Raw genomic sequence first — 18,461 nt, 5'->3', positions numbered from 1 at the left:
TGTGTGTGTGTGTGTGTGTGTGTGTGTGTGTGTGTGTGTGTGTGTGTACATGCTTTCATTTGATTACAGTCTGGGGAGGGGTTGGGGTGTGGTGGTAATTTATTTTCTTTTCTTGGTTGTATTGAGTTTTGGGGTTTTTTTTTTTGAGAAAGAACGTAAAATTGGGTGGGTAGGGATGGGGAGAAGGTCTGGAAGGGCTTGGGGAAGAAACGTAATGTGGTCAAAATACATTTAAAGTTAAAAACTGTTTTAAATCATTTTTAAAACCCACAAAGATTGGCGAGCTGAAAAGATGGTTCAGTGGTTAAGGCTACTTGTTGCCTTTGCAGAGGACCCGGGTTTGATTCTCAGCACTCACATCGTGGCTCACAATCATCCATAGCTGCCAAGTACATACGTGGTAAACATACATACATACAAAATCAATGTAAAATTGGCCTTGAGAGTCGGGGAGATGGCTCTGTTGATAAAGTGTCTGTCACCTAAAGCAGCTGGGCATGGTGGGATGTGCTTGGAAACCCCCCTCTGAGAGGTGAAGTCAGCTGGATCCCTGGAGTACTCTGCCAAGCCAGCCTAGTGGAACAGTAAGCCCCTGATCCGTGAAACACCCTATGTCCAAGAACTTGGTAGCTGGTTCCTGAAACAGCATTGGAGGTTGCTTTCTGGCCTCCACGCACATATGCACACACACGACCAAATGGACAGGACCTGGGCCCAGAGCAGGCCCCTCTTTCTGGGGCTGTGATCTCGGCACACACCTTGCTGCCTCCCCATCTCCCACTCACTTGGTGCAGTAGTGACTGGATGCAGCCAGAGGAGACCCTTCGTTCTCATCAGAAAACTGTGTGTGCTTTCCTCTTCTGCTAGGCCAAGAACTGGCTCCATGCTAAGGGTGCCTCAAACTTCATCTGAGTCCCCTGTCCTCGGGAGCAGGACTTCTGGGAGGCCCTGGATTTCTTCTCCCTGGAAACAGGTCCCATGTCCATGGGTGAGGGTAGGGCAGTCCCAGGAGCAGGAGGCTGTGTTCTGTGGATAATTAAGACATATTCTTCTTGCTCTCCAGCCTGTTTTTCCTCAGTTTAAATGAGAAGCCAGCGCTAGTCCTTCCAACCCTGGTTTCTATGCAGCTGTCCTCAAGTGGTCCTCATTCCCATGGGGTGATTCCAGCTCCAGGCTGGATGCCTGAAGACACTACTGGGGTCCATGGAGCAAGGATGAGCCCGGGGAGCAGGGCAAGGCCAAGAGGGGTGGCGGCTGCTTCCCTGGCCTGGCTGCCAGGAAGTTGCACAAGAGGAATGTTTATTTTTGGTGAGCTGGGTGGGATTTCTTTTCTAAAAAAAAAAAAAAAAAAAAAAAAAAAAACCCCAAAAACAAAAAACTTATTTGTCTGCCAGGAAGATAAATATCTTTGCTGGAAGCTCTTGGCCCAGCTGCCAGCTGCAGTCCGCATAGTGCTGTCACTGAAGCCGTGGCTCGATATGTAAGCTGGGCTCACGTGGCTGTCATTTGTGATGCCTCTGGGTGGGTCAGCCACCCCTGTGGCATAGAGGCTGTGAGCTACTTCCAGGCCTACTCTGGGCCCTCTTCTCTCCTCCCTTCCCTCAGTGCCACAGAGCTGGAGGGAGACTGACAACAGCAAAGAGTCCCTCTCCCTTTCCCTATGCTCACAAGGAGGCTGGTGAACTTGAAGCATCAGTCCCCCACCCCAATCTGGGTGGCATGAGACAATCAAGGCTCGAGGCAGCATCCTGTTCCAAAATGCAAACTGCATGGACCTGTTTCCAGAAGAAGAAACAGAGGATCAGAGTGGACAGTGCTCATGCAAACCACACACGCTTATCATGAATGGACGGAGCTTGTGGGTATTTAAGGATTTTTTTTTTTCCCACAGTCTCCCTCCACAGTTCATTAACCATTCTCTCATTGAACCGATCTCCTTCTCCCCAAGTCTCAGATAAGGAAGATGGCCAGGAAGGGGCTCCCCACATCTGGAGACACGGTGCTTTTATACATGTGCCTATGCCCCCAGGGACTTCCTCACAGAGGACTTGTCCTAAGTCATACTCCACTAGTGCTGGCAGGGCCTGGAAGCCTGCAAGGCCAGGCCAGAAGCAGGAGCCAGTAATGATGGAAGGCTACACAGCTGGCTGGCTGAGTGCCTTGTCCTTTCTCACAACCCATAAGAAATACCCTGCAAGCATCTTCATTCATAAAGGGGAAACCGAGACATGTAGGGGTTCATTAGAAATGTGGAGCTGTAGAGGCAGAGGTGTGGCAGACAATCTGGTGCCTGGCACTGGTGCCCAGGCTCTGAGGTCCCTGCTATGGTGAGGCAGGCGTGTCTTCCCAGATGATGGATGGGCCAGCAGCTCCTACCCCTACCTTAGTCTCCACCTTCCCACTCTTGACCTCGTTTCTTGTCTTGGTTCCTTGTAGCTCTGAGCTTTCAGGAATCTACCATGGGCACACCACTGTGTCAGCAGGTGGCATTCAGGGCCTAGGCTGTGAGCTGTGTTTCTGATGGTTCCCCGTGGCATCCCCAGGGGTGAGGGCCTGCACAACAGTGGTAGACAGTGGCAGGTGTTGCTAGGGAAAAGGACCCCAGCACGCACCCATGCCTCAGTGAAACCCTCCTGCTAAAGGCTTCTCTGCAGGCGGTGAGATCAGTGTTACCGATGGAGTGGGTAACACTAAAGTACTGAGACAGTCTTCAAGGCTTCTCTGTTGAATTCCATGGAGAGCAAACTGTGTGTCTTCAATGCTGGCCTTTCTCTTTCCCACCACATCCAGTGTAGCTAAAGTAGTTTTCACCTACCCAAGAGAGCCTCGGTATTGTGTCAGCTAATCACTGGGTCCATGCCCAAAGAGATTTTCGCCAAAGGAACTCCGGGAGGGGAGGAGTCTCACATCCATAGCATGGGGAGAAAGTCACCAAGGTCAGACTGGCCAACCCAGAGCTACATGGCATTGGTGCCAGAAAGGACCCATTCTAGGATGATGCCGCGGGGGGGGGGGGGGGGGAGGAGCTTGCTCAAAGCCACCCAGTATGTTGATGAAAAGTAAGGGTATGAAATTTGAGTCTCCAGACCTGGTACTCAGTGTGCCTCTGTGAGGGAAGAGTGTTCTCCCCTCTCCGTTGCTGGCTTCAAGTTTCTAACCTTTCTTTCTCTTCCTCAGCCAAAGAGAGCAACCTGGGCGAGCCGGAGTTGCCCCCTGACTCTGAACCCGTGGGCATGGACAACAGCTACCTCAGTGTGAAGGAAACAGGGGCCAAGGGACCCCAGGACCGGGCTAGTGCTGATATCCCAAGTCCCCTAGAAAAGACCGACTCTGAGAGCAACAAGGGCAAGAAGCGGCGGAACCGAACCACCTTCACGAGCTACCAGCTGGAGGAGCTGGAGAAGGTCTTCCAGAAGACCCACTACCCTGATGTGTATGCGAGGGAGCAGCTGGCTATGAGGACCGACCTCACTGAGGCCCGCGTGCAGGTCAGCCAGAATGATTGAGCGTGGGCTCCACAGGGCCCCCCAGGCCCCGGCCTCCAGCTGAAACTGGGATCTACTGACTACTGTGGTCTATTCTGGGGAGGCCCTGGCTACCCCAAAGCCTCCTTATAGTAGATCTATGTAGCCACTATAATCAGCTCTGCAAGGTGAGGGCGGGAGAGGGAGGGCCCCTGGAGGGGTAAGAAGGCTGCTATCTGTGAGTACCGTGTCTTAACCGAAGGACAAGATGGCAGGACTCTCCTGGGAGGCCCATTTCTCTGGCTGGAGATGGAACAAGGCACAGATATTCACAACCCCATAGTAAAAGCACGCATTACAGCCCCATGCCTGTCTAGGAGAGCTGGCTCCTACATCTTTCAGGGCTCAGTCACTACACCTCTTCCGAGGAGTCCCCTGGCCATCATGGCCAATACAATGCCCTATCACCATCACTACCCAGATCCAACTTAAGGCAACTCAGCACGCTATAACCTAACACAGCCACAGCACAACCCGCCAGACGCAGGTCAGTTCAACTCCAGCACAACACAACGTAAAGCAACATGGCCCTGTCACTACACACCAGCACGAGGTGTCTTCTGCAATCGCTCCCAATCTTAGACAAGGTCTTTCTCCCTCCAAACCCGAAACCTGCCAATTTGCCTATACTGGGTGGCCCTTGAGCCTCCTGCCTGCCCCATTAGCCAGCGCTCGGGTTACAGGTACATGCCACTATGCCTGGCTCTTCTCAGTAGGTCCGAGGGGTTCGAACTCAGGTCTTCTCGCTTCCATGGCTAGTGCTTTACAGACTGAACCATCCTGATGGCCCAAGACTGTTTCTTTTTAATGGCCGCGGCACTGTGGTCTGGGCCCCAGACTGTCAGAACAAAGAGCCCTTTGGTCCCAAGCAGACTTGTGGACACTGTAGCTTTTATTCTACTGGTGGTTCTCCTCGGGCATCAGTTGGGTGCCCATCAGCTTCCCTGAGCCCTGTTTAACACACTGAAGCATCTACCATTTAGCCTGGGCAGATAGAGCATAACAGGAAACCTGCAGCCTTTAGACACTGTAGCTACTGGGGCATGCTGCAGTTTTGCGGTTTGATGAATGGCAAAGCAGCTGGGCTTTACTGCCATGCCAGCACCCTCTTTGTACCCCCATGAGACCTCACCTACCTAAGACATGAGCTTCCAGAGGATCCCCAGAATCCAGCCTCAGCTCCAGGCCAGGGCTGGAGGCAGAGCAGGAAGGGTAGAGAAAGGGACCGCTGATTGCAAGCTCACAGTGCCAGGAGGTAGGTAGCACGTTAGGGTGGGGTGAGCCTGCTTTCTGCTTATCCGTGTGCACTTGTGTGCATCTGCGCGTGCGCGCACACATACACACACACACTTACACACACTTCTTACTCGAACATGAGTGTCTAGGCAGGAAACAGAGGATGATACAGCCCAAGTGTTTCTGTGTCACTGAGCTACAGCCAGGACAGTGCTTTGTTGACATACAGAGACACACAAAGGCCTACTTCCAAAACATTGAGAAAATTTACAACTAGAGGGTTTTTATTTTTTTCAGCCTAAGATCAGAAACAGTGTCAAAAAATGAGGTGATTATGCTAAAATATAGAAATTAAAAAAAAAAAAGAACAGTCACCAGGCTAAGGCTCATTGCTGTCCACACTCAGCCTTGAGCTTCCTGTCAGCCAACGTATAAAGGGAAACTCTAACTAATGCACTGTCTATCTTCCTATAGGATAGGAAGGTCATAGAATTACAGAACAGCGGTGCAGAAAAGGCTACACCATATTTTGATGAGGAAGAAAGAAAGAAAAAATGATTTCCCAGAGTTCACAGCCAAGCAGAGGCGTGCTGAGCCTGGAATCCAGGGTTCCCAGCTCGGGGCCAGTGCTCTTTGACTTCAGCTTGCTGGTCCACGGCACATAGCCAGATTGTTCCTAGTCTTTTCTCTGTACAAAGGCAGCAGGCTGGCTGGGATCTCCATGTGTGTCAAGCCTCTAGGTTGAGTTCTGAGCCTGGCAGTGCCCCGGGTGGTGTGTGTGTGTGTGTGTGTGTGTGTGTGTATGCATGGGGTATACTAGAACTGCCTTGCCTGCCTCTGTGGGGTTTGCTCAGGACCCGCAGGACCCACACTCTGCTGATGGCAAGCCAGGTGCCTGGTGATGGCAAAGACAGGGAGGGGCCAATGGGATGGTCCCAAGATGGTCCTTCATGGGAAGCAGCCTGGGGTCTGGCCCTGCTCCAGGGGCCTTCGGGGCCTCTCTCTGCTGTCTGGGATTCCAATCTCCACAGCTGGTGTCTGAAGACAATGAGACTGAGGCCTCCCCGCCCTGGGCCACCCCACCCCGGCCCCAGATGGGCTGCGGTTAGAGAGGCCTCCTCCAAGACAGTCGGTTCCTTGAATGGCCTTGTCCTCCAGAGAGGCCTGTGCTGAGCGGGCCAGGACCGGGTGGGCTGGGAATGGGGTGGTCCTGGGCACAGAAGCACAACAGGGGCCTCAGTGAGCTCTCTTTCTGGGGCTGTTGAGACAAGCCTGCGGTTGCGCGGACCTGAGACACAGCTGGGGGTCAGAGATGGGAGGACAAGTCTCTGCACAGAAACATATATCGGAGCACAGAGGGGGCCATCAGGTACCATGCCAGCCAGGCCAACAGCTTCAGGGGGACACAAAAGGTAGAACTCAGGATAGGGACAAAGGACAGCCCGGAGAAGGAGGTCCAGGGTAGGCTGGCCCCACTGATCCAAGTTCCTCCACTCTGTTCCCATCTCCCACCACCTCTATCAAATAAGTCTTATCGTGACCTTTTGTACTCCCTCCCCCAGAAAACGCTCTTGGCTACTCCTTCCCAGATAATGGGGCTCCCCACTTCCCTCAAAACCGTATACCATCCCTCACCCCACTCCTTCCCTTAATTCTTGGTCGCTTTGCCAGATTTATGCTCTAGGTCCATTCCTGGGTCCTCAGTTTCACAAGCCCTCCGTGACACCACCCACCTCTACATGCCCACCACAAAAGGGACCCAGAACCCACAGACACAAGACCTTAGCAGCAGCAGCTTCTTTTGCCTCAGCCCCACCCCCAAAGAGAGGAAGAAGCAGGAGCTGTACATTTTGGTGTCTCTAGCGCCCCCTCCCCCAATTCCTTTCCAGAAAAACCCTGGGAGGCTGAGGATGGAGCAGAAGGCTGAGCTCAATCTGCAGGAAATTAAACATGAAATGAAAACAACCTCCTCTGATTGACTCCTTTCGCCTCGCCCCAGCCCCCACCACAGCTGCTGATAAAGGGGGATCCCATTTCACCAGGCAGAGGAGCCCCTATGTGCTCCTTTAACTCCCAGTGGGCTTCCTGGGCCTGCACCCCAGGGCTGCTCCAAGTAGAAGTACCCCTCCCACAGATTCCGGGGCAGGGACTGAGACCCTGAGCCTTGGAGAGGGCTGGTCTCCAGGGAGGTCACAGGAAGGACACTCTGTGTGTGTGTATGTATGTGCACATATATGTGAGTGCATGCACACACAATCAGATAAAATGCATAGTATATATATATATATATATATACACACACACATGTATATATGTCAGATTAGGAGAGTGAGCTGGAGAAGAACACTTTCCCCACCCAACACTAATGAGACACACATCCCACAGCCTTTGACCACTTTCCTTCCCCAAGAGAATGAGGTCAGGAGCCATATAAAGCCAACTTGACTGCTCTAGAAACTTCACGCTGAGTTCCCATCTGCTGTCCCCACCATCTACCCTGACGTCAGCCCAGACCTCAGCCCTATCCTAAGGATGTGGAAATTGAGGCTCTTGGCAGTGCAGGCACCACCACAGGCCTTTCTTTTCAAAGACACCCCTCCAAGCTCCACAGGCATAGTCCGGGAAAGGCCCACACCCTTCTTTTCTTCTTCTCAAACATGGTTCTTGAGGAGCCTGGGTGCTCTCAGGGAGGATGGTGGAGAGGCTACTCTGGTCTCCATCCCAGAAGCTCAGCTGACCGTTGTGGCTAGGGGAGCCCCCTGCCCTGCCCTGTTAATAACGTCTTTCTCACAGCCTGGGAACAGACCACAGCGACACAGACCCATCCAACCTTTTGCCATCACGATAGGACATATCAACAAAGCTCACAATTGAGAACCCTGCAATTGAGTTACTAAGTCAATATATGTGTGTGTATATGTGTGTGTGTGTGTGTGTGTGTGTGTGTGTGTGTGTGTGTGTGTTTTAAGCAAATTTATACTTCTGTGTTGCGCTGCGTTCATAGCTATCCTGGGGTGCATGTGGCCTGCAGGCCACAGACTGAGTATATATCACTGAACCATGCCTCTGTACACATTTGAATCTACAGAGCCTCTGGGAAATGAGCTGCTGGTATCATCCTCTGAGGGGCACCTGGTCTTCTCTCTTCCCACTCTTTTCCTCTCTTGTCCTTTCTGACTGCACAACCAGTTAAGGTCAGGTCTGTAGGGCAGCAGCCGGCCCTTGCCCTTGTCCTCGTCATCATGTCTTGTGTTCTCAGCTGCGCCACCAGAGTCTCCACACTTTCTCCCGGCTGAGCAGCTGAGCGCTTGGTCAAGTCAATGACTCAGCACAGGTGCCTCAGTGACAGGCACTACCCGTCCAACAGCAATCTACCTGCATAGGCATTACCAGCAGGCACCCCTACCCCTCCCGACACCCTCAGCTGGTGTATGCAGCCCTCCACAATCCCATTCCACATGCACCTTTTCCTGACTGTGGTTGTTTCAGGCGGCCACACCCACCGCAGCACAAAGGGAGGAGACCCGAGTTGAGTTCTTGGTTTCTCTCAAAAGGATTCTGGGAGATGTACACTCTGGATTTGCATCTATTAACAGGTCCTAGAGACCCACAAGCCGTCAGGAGTTACTAAGGGAAGAAATCTCTAGAAAGGTCTTTAAAGCTTGATGGGAATTTTGCTGGTTGCTGTGAACCCTTAGCAGATTACACACAGTGTGAGGAAGAACAGTGACAAATGGCTTATGATCTTTCTCTGTCTCCTCATTTATGTGCACGTGTGTGTGTGTGTGTGTGTGTGTGTGTGTGTGTGTGTGTGTGTTATACATGTGCGACACTTGCCTATTCTGGAATCTGAAGCTTACACAGTTAGGCCCCAACTCACATTGATGGTCAGTGGAGTATAGGTGGCCTTCCTAACTCTGACAATCCTACTAGTCCTCATACCAAAAAGTGAAAGGTAGAGGTTGACTCTCTGTGCCCCTAACACACCCACACACACACATACACACACACACACACACACACACACACACACACACACACCTGGCTGGTGGAGTCAGGGAGCAGTGTTCCCTGACTGAGAGCAAGGCCTGACCCCTGTGACCTTTGTCCTATAGGTTTGGTTCCAGAACCGGAGGGCCAAGTGGAGGAAGAGGGAGCGCTTCGGACAGATGCAGCAGGTCCGGACCCACTTCTCCACGGCCTATGAGTTGCCCCTCCTCACCCGAGCCGAGAACTATGCCCAGGTACGTCCTCCTGCCCTGATGTCTCCTCTGACCCTAGACCTGAGACAGTGGAGGAGGGAGGAGGCTAGGCTCAGAGACTGCAGGCTTGTGCCTGTTTGCCCCCCCACTGGGAGAGACCTCCAATGTTGGGACAGTGTTGTACCCTGCTGTGGCAAGCATCTGGCTGATGGAAGACCAGGGGCTTCCAGGGTGTTGGCTGTCCTTCAGGGCACCCTGTGGCCAGGTTGGAATGCACATGAAAATCTGGGCCCGAGGCAAAGGTTCCTCAGAGTCCTGCAGCCTCGCTCTCCTCGTGGGTGTCGCCAGCTCTCTGAAGCCCAGCTTTTTCGCATATAGATTGGGCACAATATAGGTATCCGGTGCAGCTCTTCTATTATGCCATTGTGGGGTCTAGGGTCACAGTTTCTGGAAGGTATCCGCCTGCTGTCTCTCCTCCTCTCTCCTCCCTGTCCATCAGCCAGATCAAGGAGCATTGTGAGTGACGTCAGGCACCCAGGGCACCTGGACAGCTGCCCTCTTGGCTGAGTGTGCACCACCTTGCATCTTTCTCATGACCTCTCTCTGTCCATGCCTCCTTCCTGCTCGCACCTTGCCTCGCCCCAGCTCTAAGTCTTGAGAGTCTCTGTCAGCCAGTAGCACCAGTGCCCCTAAGTGTGACTGGCTGTGATGTTATCAAACAGCCCATGTTTGCCCATCTCATCTCTGACCTGGGCCAGCTCTGTGCCTTCTCCACCTCCCCCAGGATTTGAGGGTCAGAGGGCAGGCCTAGAGGCGAGGCTGAGGAATGCAGGGTGTCTGGAACATAAGCTTCACCTCTGGCCACATTCTTTAATGCTTTTCTTCCCCTCTCCCTCTGTTCTCCCGGGGCCACCTCCAGCTCTCACTCTCACTCTCTTGCTCTCTCCTTGCCCCCCCCCCATTCCTGGCTGCTATCTGAGCTCAGAGCTAGAGAAAGAAAGCCAAAAAGAGACACCACTCCATCTCTTCCACTTGCCCCACAAACTCCAGGTTCTAGACTATTTCCAAGAGAGGGTAGTGACTAAATTGTTTCCTCTGTGGGAAACAGGGGACCAGAAACAGAGCATAGTCAGTCTGCAGACAGTCCTCTGGACCTTTAGGACCCACTGTTTCTAAAGGCTGCCTTGAGTTCTTTCCAGACCTTAGGTTGGGCAGGTGAGAAGAACCTAGACTGTATTGTTTAGAGGAGCACAGTTCTCTCTTCAAAGGGGACCTCTGCACTCCAGATTTTCCTCCTTGGAGATGCCTAGAGAGCAGAGGAAGGTGAGGCGAGAAGTGGGAGCTAGGAAGAGAAAAGGAACAACAGTCATTTTGGTGAAAGAGAAGGTATGCAGTTGAACTCCACCTGAGGGCTGGGCCACTTTTTTACTGCTGGACTAGTTGGGAAACCTCAGGGGTTCTGTCTTGGAGCCTTAGGCCTTGACCTGGGCCTACGGGAGCACTCAGATGCCTGTTCCCCTCACTTATCCTCACATCACCCCACACCAGAGCCTGTGCCTCCCCACATGGTGCTCTCAGGTTGATCCAGAACAATGCTTTTACTGGACCCTGAGGCAGTTTGAAATACAATCCTTGCTACTGAATGTCCGGTATGGATCTACCCCAGGAATTGAAATTTTAAAACATAAACTCACCTCCACTGGTCCTCAGGCATCTCTAGTGTTACATAACTAAGAATGGTTTCATTGTGATGATGGACAGCTGCAAAGGGCGAGAGCCCCTTCTATATCACTGTCCTCCCAGCTGGTCAATGACATCTCTCCCTTTACTGCCCCCAGATTCAGAACCCGTCCTGGATTGGCAACAATGGGGCTGCCTCACCAGTGCCAGCCTGTGTGGTCCCCTGTGACCCGGTGCCTGCCTGTATGTCCCCTCATGCTCATCCTCCTGGCTCGGGTGCCAGCAGCGTCTCCGACTTCTTGAGTGTCTCTGGGGCTGGCAGTCATGTGGGCCAGACGCACATGGGCAGCCTGTTTGGAGCAGCTGGCCTCAGTCCGGGCCTCAATGGTTACGAGATGAACGGCGAGCCAGACCGCAAGACCTCGAGCATTGCTGCACTGCGCATGAAGGCCAAGGAGCACAGTGCAGCCATCTCTTGGGCCACATGACAGGGCCCCCCCTGCCAGTCCTGATGTCATCCCCCTCCCTGGGGCCCTGGTCACGTCCCTGCTTTCCAGGACCCCAGCTCCCACCTGACTCTCCTCTTAGGAACCCGGCCTGGCCCAGGGGCCTGGCCCTCAGCACTTTCAGCCACCTCAAGTCTGAGGCCCCAGGGACTGCTGGGAGGGAGGGGGCAATAGGCCCTTGCTCCCTCCTGGCTCTGAGGCCATGACCCATGCTCCCTGCCACTGGCAGTGGAAAAAGCCAGGTGGCCCTGTGTGTAGCTTTTTATCATGTAAGCTGAGGCCCTGTCTCTTTTTGTGTCCCTTCACCCCTTCCATTTAACTTAAGTCAAAGTTAGGCTCCTTTCCAGACCTAGTGGCTTCAACAGTTCAGCCTTGTCTAACCTTCCTTTTTTCTGTGGGGTCCCCTGCTCACTGGGCCTATGGCTGTGGGTCTTAAGTAACCAGCTGCCATGCAGAATTGGTCCCTGACTCCCTTTGCTCCCTGAAAGTGCCTGACACGCCACCTTCTGCATCTGGGCATCTGATCATCCACCCATCCTGTGATCCTTGTGACTGTAGCTTGACAATGATGGATACACCTGGGAAAGTTGGGAGGGAAGATGAGAGGACAGAGCTGAAAGACTCTTTTTGCTGTCCTCCCATAAGGATGGCCAAGCCCCGAGGAGGCATGGGCCAGCCTTTGCTCCTGAAACTGGTTCTGGCTGACACTGTGCGGACGGGGTGCCAGGTGTGAAAGGAGACAAGGACACAGACTTCCCCACCACCACCACCACCACCATACATGGCCGTCAGGAATCAGAGAAGCTCTCCTGGGTACCACCTGGCATCTTCTGCAGTGAAAGGTCAGCACTGCAGCCTCCTCAGGGTCCCTCTAGGAGGAGTCGAGGTATTTGTCCTCTCCCTCCTGGTCACTCACTGTGACTGCTGCTGGGCAGTCTCCCGGGCTGGAGGAATTTATACCTTGGAAGACATAAGCTAGAGCACAGGGCCACAGCTGAAGCAGAGGACATGTGACCAGCCCTGCCTCCAGCCAGGATGGCCTTTCTATGCTCAGACTAACCACGTCCACCCACCACCCTGCCACAGTGTCGTGCCTGCTGGAGCTTCCCGCACAGGGTAGGTGGAGATCGGTGCCCCTCTAAGCTAAAAGGAGAGCTGCCTTCCAGTTGCCCTAGACACCCTCTTAGATATCCTATCCTTACTTCCTCCCCAGGGGCCACGATATCTGCCTTGGCTGGCCTCAGGAAAGCCTCCCATCAAGTCCCACCAGGCCCACTCTGCATGGCAGGAAATCCTCCCGAAGCCAGTACCCTATCTGAAGGAAGGGGGTCCCTCTCTACCTGACTTGACCTGGAGCTAGGAACTAGGATTTGAAGTGGCCCTAGCCCTCACCTGAGCTGGAGCACAGAACCACCCTTGAGGTAGGTCCCTCAAGCAGGTGGCCTTTTCCTGAGGAGACACACTTGCTTTTTCTACCTTTGCCTTGACTGTTGTCCATGAGGTGGGCTTGGCCCACTTGGCCCAGGGTTCTGCTCACCGAATGACCTCTCAGGTTGGGCTGAGGACTGAGGACCCCTGCCTGGCTAGCATCTGCCCTAGGTCTCAGTGGGTGAGAGGGGATCGCCACACCCTGTTTGGGTCCTCATCTGCTCTGGAATGTAGGCAGGCTAAACCCTCACTAGAATGTAGACTCTAGGTTGGTCACCCCTAGTCAGGCCTCTTCAGAAACTAGTTCTTGAATCTTAGAAAGGCAAAAAAGGTCTTGGGTACTGAACTCAGTGTTCTTAGTGGCTCAGTCCTAATGTTTCAGATGTTTGGGGATCTAGGTCTGTCTTACATGTGCTCCAGAAATAACCCACTCCCTCAGAATCTGGTAACAGAAGGAAGGACTTAAGAGCAGGAGCAATTCTTTGGGGGGTCCTCCTTCATGGATGTCATGGCTGGGAAAGGGCAAGTAAGGAAATGTGTCCATATCTAGATAATCAGTACAAAGAGAGAACCAGGACGGCTCAGAAAAGAACCGTCAGAAGGCTTTTGATAGATTCTTCTGAAAGGGAATGACATAACTTCTCCAAGTTTTATTTCTGGCCAGGCTAGACCAAGTCAGGCAAATTCCAGCCCACAAGCTTCAGAATGAAAAAGGCAAATAGAAAAAGCCCTTTGCTCTCCAGCACAGCCAAGAACTGATGTGCCTTCTATCACCTCTCCAGCTGGAGCCTTTTTCTCCTAGGCTGCTCTGGAGGGCCTTGGCCTCAGCTGGTTCCTGGGGCAGCTGGAGATGTGCTGAGCTCCCACAGTACTTTCCTCATCTCTCACCTCTCTCCTCAGCTTCCCAGTCCTCCAGAAGAGAACTGTGGGGTCCTGTTGTCCCTAGTGGGTCTGTCTTAGTGTCCATGGTGCTAGGCAAGTAGAAAAGCTCTCTGCGGCAACTTGGCTTCCTAGAGAGACAGATCTTCCAAAGGCACAGATGAGGAGGGGAAACGGTACCTGCTGGGAGGGGGCCACTGTTTCATGAGCAAGCTGAGTGAGCTGAGGCCAGCCTTGACTGACAGCACAGTAAGTGGCCACACCTAGTCCTGGCAGCCTGGAGAGAGCTCATTTCCCCAGAAGCCCCCTCCCCTTCACAGCACAGGGTGTCAAGAATCTAGGGCAGAAAGGCATGCCTCCAAGTGTTTCTCTGAGTTTCAATTCTTCCTGGATCTCAGTTCTCACAACCACGTGTCCACCTTTGAGGAGCAGGATGCATGGGGATTTAGGCACAGCGAGATCCATGGGTTCCCCAGCACACACTGCCAGGCTCATGTTGGACACAGCTCTGATGGCCCAGCTCCCTGAGTAGACAGGAAGGGTTCCATGGAAACCACCACGTGTTGTCCTTGGGCAGATTCATCTCTGAGCACTCAGAGGAACCTGAGGTTCCAGGTCAATGGGAATGACACTGACTGTCAGGCACAGAGACAAACAGACCTGGGAGGGAGAGAGAGTGGCAGGCAATCTGGCCCCAGGGTGCTACTTCATAACCATACAGTTTCGAAGCAGGGCAGGCTACTGCTTCTTTCGTTCAGCCCCACTTTGCTGCAGGGATGCCCCAGGGAGGAGCTCTCCCTGGACGGTGTCTCCCTCCCTTCCCTCTCCTTTCTTCCCCCTTCACTTATACATAGAGCTAGGCCTGTATACTACTGATTTTGAGGACCGTTTTCAGTGTCTAATAACCTGTTTGGGTGTGCAGTGGTCAGAAAAAAGAGAGAGAGAGAAAGCTGAGAGATGGAACATGAACCTCAACCAATACTCGCTGTTCTTGTAAGATATTTTAACCCTGTATAAATGCAACTTTTACTTTAGCTTAATGGCCTGGGGTGGAACATTCAAATATATATATATATATATATAAATATTAAAATACATTAAATTTTCAGAAAAATGTAAAAAAAAATTGAGGTCCGTTCCATAAAGTTTTACTGCCTATACCATCATGTAACTACGTTATAGCAAAATATTAAAAGAAACTTTTTTTTCTTTTAAAGTAAGTTATTGCACTTACATCTTTTGGAGCAGGGAGGAATGTGGGAAGAAGGGGGCTGAAGAGCTGAGAGGGTCTGAAGAATGCAAGGGCGGAGGCAGCTGATGCTCCCAGCACCCCCTTTGCCGGGTGCAGCCCAGACTGTCTGTTTGGTTGTTGTTGTTGTTTGCAATAAACTCCTTCCTCCTCTCGACTGGAGTCTGTCTGTTTTGTTCCTGACTTATGACAGATGAAATGTGATCAGAGAGGCCTCTGAAATCTCATGTTAATTGAAGTCGGCAAAAAAAAATCCTAACAGTGCCCTTTTGAACTGCTGACACAGTGCAGGATGGGTTATCAGGCCAGATTAACAACAGGTGGCCAGCCGATCCTCCAGTGCGAAGAGGGGTGCACTGTCTGACAGGGTCTGGGACACCCCCCCTTTGCCTCTTTGAGTAGCAGGCAAGCTGGAGGGGCCAGGGGTGCCTAAGATTACCTCTTGGACAGTGGGATGGGTCTTAGATGAAGCTTCTTGTGTCCCCTGTGCCTAGGCTGTGCTTGGTACAGATTGCTAGAAGGGCTTCACCAGCAGCTATCCTCCATGTCCCCAAGGTCCCCAAGAGCAGTGCTTCCAGAGGCTGTTCTGGAAGCCAGATGAAAGCCGGGGCATCAGGACTTGATGCCCTGAGAGTGCAGGGCAGGCCTCTAGGGGATGCAAGACCCAGGCCTGGCCCTGATAAAGAGTACCAGCTGTTAGAAGGAACTTTCCCAGCAGGAAAAATGGACAAATGAGTGTGAAGGCCAGGCTGTGGGGACAAAGGACAGGAGACACAGGAGGTGACTCAGGAAGAGGTTCTAGATCCCCGAGCAGCTAGTGTGAGGAGCAGGGTCCGAGGCACAGGAATACATCCCATTCCTGCCTACACTACCAACCTGTGAGAAGAATTAAGTGATGAGATGCACACATGGATTATAATCTGGTGTGGCATGCTCATAGCTGTCCTCATCCTTCACTCCAACCATCTGAACACTCTCTCAGACACACCCAAGACTTACTACCTGTTAGAAGAGGATTCCAGGCAGCACAGATGTGTTTCAGGTGGATCTGGAAACTTACTCTAGAAAATGAGAGCAGACACAAATTAGGGATCAGGGCCACGGTAGCATTTGGACCCTTACCCCAAATCATAGGACAGGAACTGAGGCAGTGGCCGGAAAAGCCACGTGTGCATGGAAACAGTGGGATCCTGTCTCTACACCCAACTCTGATTCTTTCTTGGGAGTTAGGCAGCTCTGAATCTCATGCCCAGACAAAGGCTGTTTCTTCAGGGAAGCTGGTTGGGTGGGAAGCTGGCTGGGTCATGCATCTTTGAAGGGAGTTCATTCCAGAGACCTGTGCCTCTCAGTACAACCTCAGTAGTAGTGGAAGATTGTCTCCAGGACCTCTAGGTACCAAAATCTAAGATGTTCAAGTCCCTTCTATACAGGTGTATAGCCCCGCCCAACCTACTTTGATCATCTCCGTATCCTTAGCAATAGTAATAATACAGCAGGAATGTCAGGTGCACAGTGTGGAAGTGTACCGTTATGAAGTAATGATAAGATGAAGTTAGCCCATGCTCAGTAGAGAGGCACATATTTTAAAAATATGTTTGTCCCTCTGTTGAATCTGCAGACAAGGAACCAGAGACCATGAGGGGATTGACTCTACTCTCAGGGGACAGAGAGGCTGTTGCTGACTATGGCTCCAGGCCCCTGTCTGGCCACCCAACACATCTCTCACTGTCCCTCAAACTATCAGGCCTTGCCTCGTCACCACCCTTAGGCTTGCTATGCTTCTGCCTAGAATGCCTCTGTCGCCTCCTGGCTCTCTTCCATTAAGTGGTGTTCCACTGATCCTGTGCATTTCCTCCAGGCAAGGCCCCTGTGGAACTCTGGTCAGTACCCACCCCAGGGCATCTGCTTCCCGGGAGCTGTGTGCAGCACCAAGTGTCATGCTGGCACAAAGTCCCATGGCATCAACCCTTACCTGTGCATATCCCACACAAAACAGACTCTCAGGACCCAGGCTGTGCTCACCCCAGAGAGCAGGTTCTGGGTGAGTGAAATGAGTCTTAGAACTATGGTTCGGGGTTGGGAGGAAGGTCAGAGGAGAGTCAGTACACACTTTAGAGAGAGCCAGAATGGGTTGGGAATGTTGCTCAGTTGGTAGAGTGTTCCCCCTGGCACATATGAAGCCCCGGGATTCATCCCCAGCACTGCATAAAACAGGCAAGATGGTACATGCCTGTAATCCCGGCCCTTGGGAGGTGGAGGAAGTCGGATTGCAAGTTCAAGGCCATCCTTAACTATAAGGCAAGATTAAGGCCAGCCTGGGCCTCAAGAGACCCTGGAGAAAGAGAGAAGCAAGTAAGACAGACAGACAGACAGAGGCAGCTGCTTAGGGTCAATGCAGAGCCTCAGCTTGATCATGAGCCTTGCTCTGTTCCTCCAGATTTCTGTGCATTTGCGAAGATCTATGACATGCCATAACATGACAGGGGATCTGTCCCCATTATTTATTCCTCCTGGGGTCAAGCCAGCCCAAGGTGAGCTTCCCATGACAGTGCAGCAAGTCCCCGGCACAACAGCATTCCTCTTGGAACCTCTCCACTTAGTCTTGGGCTCAAATCCCATGTTTCAGCCCCCCTTAGATAACCCTTGCACCCCACCTCTACTCTGCAAAGTGTGTTTTCCTGCCTTGGTGCCAAGCCCAGTCAAAGCTGTTTTTGCCCTGTGCCCCCTGCCATGCTTTAAGAAACTCTGCCAACCCCGGCCACCAAGAGTGGATTGGTCCCCAGACAGCAAAATGCTCACTTTGCTGAAGAGAGTGAAGTGGGGGCTGGGGGCGGAGCTCATCCTCCCGTGGCCCAGATTTGCATGCTCAGCAGCTCTCGAACAATGGACCCTCCACAAACAGTACAAATCGCCAGATCCCCAAAATAGGGCTGACTACAGGCCCTCTACGTGTTCACGGCGAGAAGATGTGAGCCGGCGCCAGAAGACAATGGGGTGTGAGAGTTGAAATTTTCCCAGGAATTCTGTGTGATTCCAAACAGATTTTTTTTTTCTTTTTAGCTCACACAGACCCACAGGCTCGAGGAAGGGCAAGCTTGCACACGGAGCATGGGTTTGCGGCCATGTGCACGCCATGTGTTAAGGTGTTGCCTCTGCTGGTGGGAAGCAAACCCACCGTGGTGTCTGCATGGGATCCTTCTGGAGCCCTTCAGGACATGGTTCTTAGATGTTGCAGGATTGAGGTGGGGAGGGGAGGGTTGCTGCCGTGCTGCAGCGCTCTTGCCATGTCTTCTGGGATGTCCCTTTCATTTTTTTTTTTCACAAGTTCCTTCCCCCTCTCTTCTCTGTTCTGTATCTACAATGTATCTCTATTAATCCTAAGATCTTTGGGGAAAGTAATAGGCCCGTGTAATAAGAGAAAAATGAAGGCAGGAGTTGGAGAAAGAAAGAGATAGAGAGAGAGACAGAGAGGTAGGCAGGCAGGCAGACAGACAGAAGCAGCCCACATCCCCTCTCTCAGAGAGCTCTTTCCTGAGAAGGGAGCAGAAAAGCCAGGAAGTCAAAAGCAACCGAGGTCAGAGCTGCTCTTAAAGATGGCCTCCTGCTCTGCTCCTGAAGGCCAGACGCCAAAATGCTTTTGCGGCACCTCCCTGTCCAACCCGTAAAGTAGACAAATGGCCCTCTGCTCCTCCTACAGGGCAGTGACAGAGTCCAAGGGTTAAAAGGTTTGACGCAGTGAAGAGTTGTCGAGGCAGGC

At 52.4% G+C, this 18,461-nt stretch overlaps 1 protein-coding gene across 1 annotated transcript in view; it reads left to right on the top strand.

Annotated features, from left to right (window-relative positions):
- Alx4 (ALX homeobox 4) overlaps positions 1 to 11,130 on the top strand; it is a 34,087-nt gene extending 22,957 nt beyond the window's left edge. The window contains exons 2-4 of the mRNA XM_055605086.1: positions 3,178 to 3,488; positions 8,876 to 9,004; positions 10,801 to 11,130. Coding sequence (XP_055461061.1) covers positions 3,178 to 3,488; positions 8,876 to 9,004; positions 10,801 to 11,130 — 770 coding nt within the window. The remainder of the gene's footprint in view (positions 1 to 3,177; positions 3,489 to 8,875; positions 9,005 to 10,800) is intronic.
- Positions 11,131 to 18,461: the final 7,331 nt, after the last annotated feature.

This window comes from Psammomys obesus, unplaced genomic scaffold (assembly GCF_907164565.1).
Source record: "Psammomys obesus unplaced genomic scaffold, mPsaObe1.curated_primary_1811, whole genome shotgun sequence".
Lineage (NCBI taxonomy): Eukaryota > Metazoa > Chordata > Mammalia > Rodentia > Muridae > Psammomys > Psammomys obesus.
Note: the sequence above shows the minus strand (reverse complement) of the source record. Positions and strands in the feature narration are given on the sequence as shown.